The 9,869-nt window shown below is 43.5% G+C and overlaps 2 protein-coding genes across 2 annotated transcripts; both read left to right on the forward strand.

The window, feature by feature from the left end:
* The first annotated feature begins 2,941 nt into the window (after positions 1 to 2,941).
* Positions 2,942 to 3,391, forward strand: LOC114301342 (uncharacterized). Its single transcript, XM_028246299.2, has one exon. It carries the CDS (start codon positions 2,942 to 2,944, stop codon positions 3,389 to 3,391), a length of 450 nt encoding a protein of 149 aa, XP_028102100.2.
* A 2,795-nt stretch (positions 3,392 to 6,186) lies between these two features.
* LOC145797566 (uncharacterized) lies at positions 6,187 to 7,412 on the forward strand. Its single transcript, XM_082884950.1, has 2 exons — positions 6,187 to 6,339; positions 7,173 to 7,412. The coding sequence occupies exons 1-2, from the start codon at positions 6,187 to 6,189 to the stop codon at positions 7,410 to 7,412; spliced, it is 393 nt and encodes a 130-aa protein (XP_082741076.1).
* Positions 7,413 to 9,869: the final 2,457 nt, after the last annotated feature.

Here is a 9,869-nt window from a genome sequence, read left to right on the forward strand (position 1 = left end):
CCTTAAGTCCTTATCTTTTTGCTTTAGTTATGGATGAGTTGACAAAAAATATTCAGGATGATGTGCAATGGTGTATGCTTTTTGCAAATGATATCATGTTAGTGGGTGAGACTAAAGAAGGAGTTAACACAAAGTTGGAGATTTGGAGAGAAACACTTGAATCTAAAGGATTTCAAATAAGCAGAACTAAAACATAATATATGAAGTGTAAATTTAGTAACAGTAGCAATGAAAGCAGAGAATAAGTGAAGATTGAAAACCAATAACTACCTAAGAGTGAACATTTTCATTATTTATGGTCAATTATCACAGCGGCAAAATAGATTGATGCGAATGTGGTCCATAGAATTAAAACAGGATGGCTTAAGTGGAGAAGCGTGTCTAGGATACTATGCGATAAACGAGTACCCACTAGACTAAAATGGAAGTTCTATAGAATGGCTATTAGACCAGTGATGTTGTATGGGTCAGAGTGTTGGGCAACCAAGAAACAACATGTGGATAAGATGAGCGTTGCTGAAATAAGAATGTTAAGATGGATGTGTAGCAAGACTAGGAAATATAGAATTAGGAATGAGTATATCCAGGAATGAGTAGGAGTAGCACCGATAGAAGATAAGTTGAGAGAGAATAGATTGAGATGGTTTGGCCATATTTAACGGAGACCAACAGAGACAGTAGTGAAGAGATGCGATGAAGTGATGGTAGATGGAAGTGATAAGGGACGGGGTAGACCTAGATTGACATTGGCTAGCGTAATAAATAGAGATATGAATCTACTTAATTTGACTAACGAAATGGCCTTTGATAGAGTCGCATGGAGAAGAAAGATTTATGTAGCTGACCCCATTTGATGGGACCTGTGGGGAAGTATTTTTCGAATGGCGCCACGTGGCTGAGATAGACCTAAGATGTCGGCTAAGGTGCCACGTGGATGAGTCATGCTACCGAGGTGATCACGACATTGTCGAGATGTTTTGCTCTAATGCCGGAATCCCGAGGTATCCGAATAAGGGACAAGAATCCTAGAATAGGAAATGATGTCAATCTGGATAAGGATAAGGCTCATGAAGAGTTTATCCCTATCTAGCCGAGAGTCGAGGATGAGCATTGAGCCTAAGTCTAATGAAGTGAGGCTGCTAGAGGATCAAGTCACTGTTGGTTATAAAAGTAAGGCATCCTCGTGGGTTGGAGATAAGTTTTTACTTGTGAGTTTAAGTATTGCATTGATATCTATGAGATATAAGATTTACTGACTTGATCGTTGGAGTGCTTCTGGGTGGACGAACAACTGTGGTATTCTCATCTTCTTGTTGGCATGTAGTTGGCTCAATCTATTCTGCCGGTGTTCTCCAGCTAAGTTCCCCATTTGGTTGTGTAACGCCCTCAAAATAATACATAGAAACCCACATTATAGGTATACATAGACATAAGTAAATAGAACTTAATTCCATTCATCAGAGTATTCCTTACAAATGTATTACATGTTGACAACAAAAGTAAATGCCAAACGGCTTACAACTTTCCAAGCCAACACTTGGTTACACAAAAGAGAGTACTAACTCAAAGCATATTAAGCCCTTGGCTTGAATTTACATGTAATACCAAAATAACAAAAAAATAATTCAAGAGTCTTTAACTCCCAAAACCTTCCAAGCTACGTCTTTGGAGGTAGCATATCACCTGAACCTGAAAATGATGCCCCATATAGGGTGAGCCACAGCCCAGCAGAGATATACTAAACCAAATATGAACAATGACTAAAACGATAGCATTTGATAGATGGTTAACTCTTATAAACCAATTTACAACCTAGTCCAATTCCATGACATGAAGTCCACGTTTCATTTCATATTTCTTTGCTTATACAAAACATTTCATAAACATGGCTCAGAACCTAGCCAAACAATTAATTGGGAATACATCCGATATCAAAGCACTTCATTTATTCACAATTCAAAGGAGTTTACAACTCATCTTAAAACACTTCCATACTTCAATTTAATACACACATTTGTTGTATTAATACTTCAAATGATACACATATTTGCTGTATCAATGGAGTCCATCCCCTATCTCTGTGTGGTCAAAAATCAACACCTACAATTTGGCGCCATCTTTGGAAACTTAAGAAGAGTAGATGGCCAACGACAGACAGGAATTAAGAATTGGAGATGACATCCACAGCGAGAAGGAAGAACATGTGGATCCTAATGCTAGAGGAAAGAATGGTAATAAAGGAGTACAAGAACTGAATCCTGGGACGAATGATGTCGGCAAGGGGCGTAATGGCCCGAAGAAGGGAGGCTGAGATGAATATTATAATGAAAGTGACCTCCAAGTATGGAAGGATAGATGCATAAGGAGGGATGAGGAGATGAAGGACGTTAAGGAGGGATGAGGAGATGAAGGACGCGGCAAACAAGTTGACAGGCCTGCAAACTGTGGTTAACTTCATGATGCAAAACAACGAGATGCAGCCATCGTTCCCATTGCAGAAGACATTGACACCAGCAGCCAAGACTGATGCCGTAAAATGAGGATAGAAGGCAGTCCCAGTTGTCCCATAGCATGGCAAGGGATAGGGAAACTCATATCGGCCATCAAAGGATGTCGGGCATACAGAGTCAGTACGAGGCGAGTCACAGAGGACACCGCGGGCCAAGGGGACCTATGTCAAAGGATCTCGGAAGATCCAAGGGCAAGGCCTTCATTTTGATACAGTAAATGAAGGGAAGTCCAAGAGGACACAGAATTTCACCTGGAGTAGCACGCAGAGAGACTGAAGTCTATTGATAGCTGAGCACCTGGTAGAACAAAGGAGGATTTGAGAGATTACCTCCAGAGAAAGAGACTCAACGCCGAGATCACGTCCAATGTTTGGCTGAGGACGCCATTCTTGATGGAGTTGGATACATTTGAGGCCCCGAAGTGATTCAATATGCCGAGGTTTCAGATTTACGACTGTAAGTCTGATCTCAACTTTTATGTTGGTTTGTATTTGAATTCAATCGCTTTGTGGAGTGGGAATAAGCAGTTGCTATGCAAAGTATTCCCATCATCCTTTGGGGAGATAGCATCGGATTGGTTCCATAAAGTGCCGAAAGGGAGTGTAAAGAGTTGGGAAAGCCTGGCTGAGAAGTTTGTGGCCAGGTTTTTTACGAACAAGTCGCAGCCATTGATGATAGATTCCCTATTGGCTTTGAAGATTAGTGATGGTGAAAGCCTCAAGGTTTATGCCAAGAGATACTGTAAGGTGTATAACCAGATTCCGACTTGTAACCAAGAGTTGGCAGTCGTGTCATTCAAGAACGGCCTGGATGATAAATGCTCGCTTCAGAAATCACTTGCAAAAACACTACCGAAGAGCATGAAAGAGCTCATGGCATAGATTGAGAAGTATGCCAGAGCAGAGGCAGACACACAAGGAACGGAGACACCAAAACAAGAAAGAAGAAACGGCTCGCCGAAGCGAGGTCGATGAAATACTGGTGCTGATAGGCCAGAAACAGGAATGAGGGCTATGTAGGTAGTTAGCACGATATTCAAGATTCCAATCTATAAGGTTTTCGAGAGGATAAAAAACCAACCATACTGCAGAGCACCAAAGAGGGTCCCTGGTGAGTTCATGGGCAGAAGCACGGGGAAGCATTGTGTCTACCATAACGAGGATGGGCATATGACTCAAGGATGCAGTGCTTTGAAATCACACCTGGAGGATCTGGTTAGACAAGGTCACCTGAGAGACCTAGTAGATGAGGCGAGGACAAGGGAAGAGCATGCGAGGCTGCCCAAAGCACCAGCAGCACCACCTCCACTACCACTATCGCAGCAGGGGGAGGAACCTTGGGTAATCAATGTGATTCACTCGAGGGTCAATGAGAATGAAGTTCAAGGGGAGACCCAAAGAGTAAGGCACCTATAATATATATATCAGGTCCAGCAGAAGAAGCTCAGAACAAATGAATATTAGGGACCAATGATTGCTTTCACTGAGGCAAACTTGGACATAGTGCAGCATCTGCATAATGATGCCCTGATGGTAACTTTGAAGATTGGAGATTGCCAGGTGAAGCACATACTGATTGATCAGTGAAGCTCTTATGAAATCATGTATGTCAGATATTACAAGGAGCTTGGCCTCCACTGGGTTGATTTAGAGCAATTTAACAGCCATGTGGTCGAATTCAATGGGACGCTGACATGGCCTCTTGGAGCCATATCATTTTGGGACAACCTTGGTTGCATGGAATGAGGGCTGTTCCCTCAACGCTGCACCAACTATTGCGATTCCAAATAGAACAAGGGATTGAAAAGGTACGAGGAGACCAAGTACAGGCAAAAAATTGCTCCATGACAACAATGAAGTACACCTGTAATGTTAGAGAAGCAGAGAGTGCAGAGATTGAAAGCGAAGACCATGAGGTCTTGGATGATGTCGGCAAAGAGCCTACCGACAAAAGCGAAGAACCCCTGAAAAAGGTTCTTGTGCAAGATGGTAATGATGAACGATTCTTTCTCCTCAACTCTGGCTTAGCTAAGGAAGAAGAAAGAGAACTAGAGGCTTTCTTGAGAGAGAACATAGAGGTGTTTTCCTGGACACCTTATAAGATGCCGAGGATTAGCCCCGAGGTCATCTGTCATAGCCTTAATGTGGACAGGTCGGCTAAACCAGTTGTCTAGAGTGCAAGGAGGCCGACATTGTGTAGGCAGTTGAGGAAGAAGTAGACAAGCTACTGTAGGCATAGGCCATTAAAGAGGTGAATTATCCCACCTGGTTGTCCAATACAGTGGTGGTGAAGAAGAAGAATGGGAAGTGGAGGGTCTACGTGGACTTCATAAGCTTGAACAAAACTTGCCCCAATGACAGTTTCCCACTGCCCAAGATTGATCAATTGGTAGATGCCACATCGGGGCATGGGAGGATGAGTTTTCTGGACATATATAGAGGTTATCACCAGATAGAAATGTATGCCCCATACGAAGAGAAGACATCATTTATCACCCCTAAAAGACTCTATTGCTACAGAGTAATGCCTTTTGGGTTGAAGAATGCAAGAGCAACATACCAAAGACTGATCACCAAAATGTTCAGACATTTGGAAGGATGGTAAAGGTTTACATAGACGATATGGTTGTTAAAACCAAGGAACTTGGGAACCATATGACCAACCTGAAAAAGGTCTTTGACATCTTGAGATCATATCGGCTTCAACTCAATGCCGACAACGGTATACTTGGTTACCATGAGGGGTATTTAAGCGAGCCTAGATCAGATCAGGGCCATCCATGATTTGAAAAGCCCGACAACGGCAAAACAAGTTCAGATTTTGACCAAAAGGGCCGCATCCCTGAACAGGTTCATTAGCCGAAGTTTGGATAAATGCAAATCTTTTTTTCAATTATTAAAGAAAGGCACAAACTTTCTGTGGACAGAAGAATGCAAAGTCGCCCTGACCGACTTGAAGAAGTACCTGACAACCGCACCAGTGTTGTCAAACCCAATACCATGAAAAGAACTATTCTTGTACCTGGCAGTTTCAGACCACGCCGTGAGTGCCGTGGTAATCCGAGAAGAGGAATGTGAGCAAAAGGTAGTGTACTATGTAAGCAAGACCCTGGCAAATACAGAAACCAGGTACTTGCCTCTGGAGAAGTTAACATTGGCCCTGACAACGGCCTCGAAAATGTTGAACCACTATTTTCAAGCCCACAAGATTGTGATGCTAACTGAACATCCACTAAAGTCCTTGTTGCAGCATGAAGACCTGATAGGAAGAATAGCTTGATGGGCAGTAGTTCTAGGTCAATATGACTTAGAATTCAGGCTGAGAACAGCAATCGAGGGCCATGTTTTGGCCGACTTTGTGGCAGAATTCTTTCTTGGTGTAATCCCAAGGTAGACACCGGTGCGCCGCGGCCTAGGATGTTGAGGAAAGGACAAGGAAAACCAATTGGGGCCATGGAACCCCATGTCGGCAGAACAAAAGAAGACATAAGAAAAACTAAAACCCTGTCATATTTATATCGGTGACTCTTTTTGCCTCTTTATCGATGGCATCTCAAACCGACAAGGAGTGAGAGGGGCGAATAATAGAATAGTCCATCCATTTGGGGTTCAAGGCCTCAAATAATGAAGCAGAGTACGAGGCACTGATTGTTGGACTGAGGCTAGCAGCAGCAACTATGGAAGCGGACAAGGTGGTAGTCTTCTATGACTCTCAACTCATTATAAATCAAGCGACGGACGAGTATGCAGCCCGAGATGAGAAGATGATAGCCTATGTCATAGAGGTTGTCAAGTTGTTAGCATGTTTCCAAAACTACTGGTTGCAACAGGTTAGTTGAGATGATAATAGCACGCCGACGCTTTGGCTAACCTCACTAACGCGATGAAATCAAATAAGGCAAGGACAATAATGGTGGATTATCTGTTAGGTCCAAGTACAGAGCCCCTAATAACAAAGTACGAAGTAGTGTGCGGGTATATGGGTCTAAACTGGATGGACGCCATAGTTGTGTTTCTTAGGGATGGTAGGCTGCTTGCAGACAGAAGGCCATCTGTATAGGAGATCCTTCACTGAAGGCCATCTGTATAGGAGATCCTTCACTGAACCCCTTCTAAAATGTGTGCATCCATCCTAGGTTGAGGACTTTCTATACGAGATCCATGAGGGAGTATCTAGAAGCCATACTAGGGTGCATATCACTTGCTCACAGGGCCATATCTCAAGGATACTAGTGGCCCTACATGCAGAAGGATGCTAAAGCCTATCTGAGGAAATACGAGAAGTGTCAAAGGTTTACACCTTTGATACACCAGCCAGCTGCAGATCTAAATCCAGTGTCTAGTCCCTTGGCCATTTGCCCAGTAAGGCATGGATCTTGTTGGGTAACTGCCCCAGGCAATTGGGCAAAGGAAGTTCCTACTGGTAGCAACTGATTACTTCACGAAGTGGGTAGAAGCTGAACCCTTAGCCAAAATCTGAGACATAGATGTAAAGAATTTCATCTGGAAGAAAATAATCACCAGATTTGGAATCCCAAGAACCATAGTAGTAGATAATCGCACTCAGTTCGACAACAAGTTAATTAAGAAATGTTGTGCGAAATACAAGATCAAGAACTACTATTCTACTCTTAGTTTCCCTTAGAGCAATGGACAAGCATAGGCATCTAACAAGACCATCTTGGATGAAATCAAGAAAAGTATAGAAGCTGCCAAGGGCAAGTGGGTGGAGGAATTGCCCAATGTTTTATGGGCATATCGGATTACGCCGAGGAGATCTCCTGGAGAATCTTCTTTTGCCATGACATATGGCACTGAAGTAGTCATTCCATTAGAAATCGGCATCCCTAGAATCAGAACCCAGGAAGTGGAGAATGGAACAAATGAGGCATTCCTTACTTGAGATCTTGATTTGATAGAAGAAAGAAGGGAGAGAGCAGCAATTCGGCTGTAGACACCCCATTTTTGACCGCCCTTAAGACTTGGGCACCACTGATGGTTTGCTCGGTGTTGAGAGATGTGCAGGGCAAAGATTCAATTTCTTCGGCAAGGAGAGAGGAAAATCCTTCAAAACACTTTGTTTAGGGGTTTGGAGTTGAAGAAAAGAGGAAAGGAGAGGAGAAAACTGGTCTGGGAAAAGTTCGGCATGAATCCGGGTAGAAGCAAGTCGAGCAGCCCTCGCTGAATCGGGCTTATCTGTCTGTACGCTTGGAGTTTAGCTATGGGGCCACCACCGTCGAAAATCTTACTTCCGGGGCTTCATTTAGCTATGGGGCCACCACCACCGTCGGGCATCATCCCGGTTGGATCGAATCTGCGCGGCTTCACGGAAAAGGGCATAACTTTTTGCACAGAAGGACTTTTAATGCAAGGTTTGCGCCATTGGAAAGATAACTTCCGGGGCTTCAATCTGGACATCCACCGGCACTTTTTTGACCTCACCGGCCACCCATCGGCACTATGTTTGTGCCGACCGGCAATTTATTGTGCCGACCGGCCATTTATTGTGCCGACCGGCAATTTAAAGTAGCCGACCGGCATATTTTGCTAGCCGACGACCTTCCGGAGCATTCTATAGATAGAGTGTATGCCAGCTGTGCCAGCTGGAGGGCACAGACAGGATCCTCCATACACGTGTGTGGAGGATATGCACTCTTGTTAGCTTCCTCAAGAAGCTTTGCACTTGGTTTTGGCTCTATAAAGGAAGCCCTCTTCTTCCTTATTCTAGGTTAGAGGAAAAACCAGCTGAGGCACCATTATACATACAAACCTATATCTATACATTCAACCCTCCTCTTCCAAGCTCAAAAAAGTCCATTATCCTTGGCCATTTACACACCAACTCATAGCACAAGGCTTCCATCATCCATTCCAGAAGCTTGAGGCTGATTTTCAGAGCTAGGAGTGCTGCAACTCAAGCCAAGAGGCTGTCAAGACTTGGTCTACAAGGGTGAGCTCCTTTTTTTCTCTTTTCTAGCCTTTTCTTGATCAATACATAAGCCATAGTTTCTTGCATCTTTGGGCTCCGACCCAAACTTCAAACCATCATATTTTGAGGTCCTCTTCATGTTTGATTGAGGACCTCTTGCTGTTTGAGGACAGTAGCTTGCACTTGCTTCAATATCCTCCTTTTATGCCATAATCTTGCATGTATTTTTTGGCCTGTGTATGATCTGTTTTAGAGCCTGTAGTAAACTGTAGATAGGCTTATTTTGAGCCCTTATTCAACATTGAAGAAGGGCTCAACACTGTTTGAGACTTCCATGTTGTACTTCCCTTTATATCCTCTTTTTGGTCCCATTTTTGTATGTCTTGGCAGCCCCTGATGTTGCTGTTTTTGGACCTTGGTCCGAACTAAAAGCGGCTTTATTTCGACCTCCTGAACATGTTTTATTTAGGGTCTTTGGCTGTTTGATGAATATTTTGTGTACTTCATGTTATAGCCCTTTTGTGGCCTTAATCTTGTATAAATTGTTTGCCATGCTTGTATCTGTTTTTGAGCCTTGCCATGAACTGTAAATGTGCATATTTTGGGCCCCTCTTCAATATTGTTGAAGGACCCTAACCCATTTGGGGTTTGCAGCTGTGAGTTGCTTCATAATCTCATGTTTAGGGCCATTTTCGCATACTAATTTTGCCCCGTCTTTGCTTGCTGTTTGGCCATGTTTTGTACTAGAAAAATGCTAATTTTGAGGCTGCCTTGCTTCTGTCTTCATGCTCCATGTCCATATTATGCATGCTTTGTATAGCTGTAAGCCATTTCGGGTGCCTAATTTCGCATTTCGGGAGGAATTCCATGCATCGGGCGTACTTTCGCTTCGTTTCGGGGCTGTTTTGCCCCTCATTTTGCTGCTGAAATCCCATTGGCATGTTTGCATATCATTTCCATGCCATTGCATTGCGTATGCCATTGCCTCGGTTTGCGTGCCCGTGTGCACGCATTTCGAGGCACTCCATTTTCATTCATCGGCCTCTTATGTGAGTGTGGCTGAGGCTCTCTCATGTTAGTATAAGTCCATGTTGAATTCTACATGCCGTTTTAGCCATTGCATTGCATATGCCATTGCCTCGGTTTGCGTGCCCGTGTGCACGCGTTTCGAGGCACTTCATTTTCATATTATGGCCACTGTTTTGGGCCTAACTAGAGCTGCCTAATTCATGTTTAAGACCATCCTTGGCTTATTTGCATGCATCATCTTGCATGTTTGCTTGTATCGGCATGTTGCATCCTTAGCTCGTATGCCTAAGTTGCATTGCATCTTGCATGCATCACCTTGCCTCTTGAGATGAGTATGATAGAGGTTAGGCCTCCTTGTGTGTTTATTTGGTTTGCATTGCATTTGAAATCAAAGTTGCATAC

The sequence above is a fragment of the Camellia sinensis genome, chromosome 8 (assembly GCF_055761805.1).
Source record: "Camellia sinensis isolate YWXY chromosome 8, ASM5576180v1, whole genome shotgun sequence".
Classification (NCBI taxonomy): Eukaryota; Viridiplantae; Streptophyta; class Magnoliopsida; order Ericales; family Theaceae; genus Camellia; species Camellia sinensis.

Coding starts and splice junctions, on each gene's coding strand:
- LOC114301342 (XM_028246299.2), top strand. CDS start 2,942: ATGCCGAGGTTTCAGATTTACGACTGTAAGTCTGATCTCAACTTTTAT.
- LOC145797566 (XM_082884950.1), top strand. CDS start 6,187: ATGGAAGCGGACAAGGTGGTAGTCTTCTATGACTCTCAACTCATTATA. Junction 6,340..7,172: donor AAAACTACTGGTTGCAACAG/GTTAGTTGAGAT, acceptor GGACAAGCATAG/GCATCTAACAAGACCATCTT.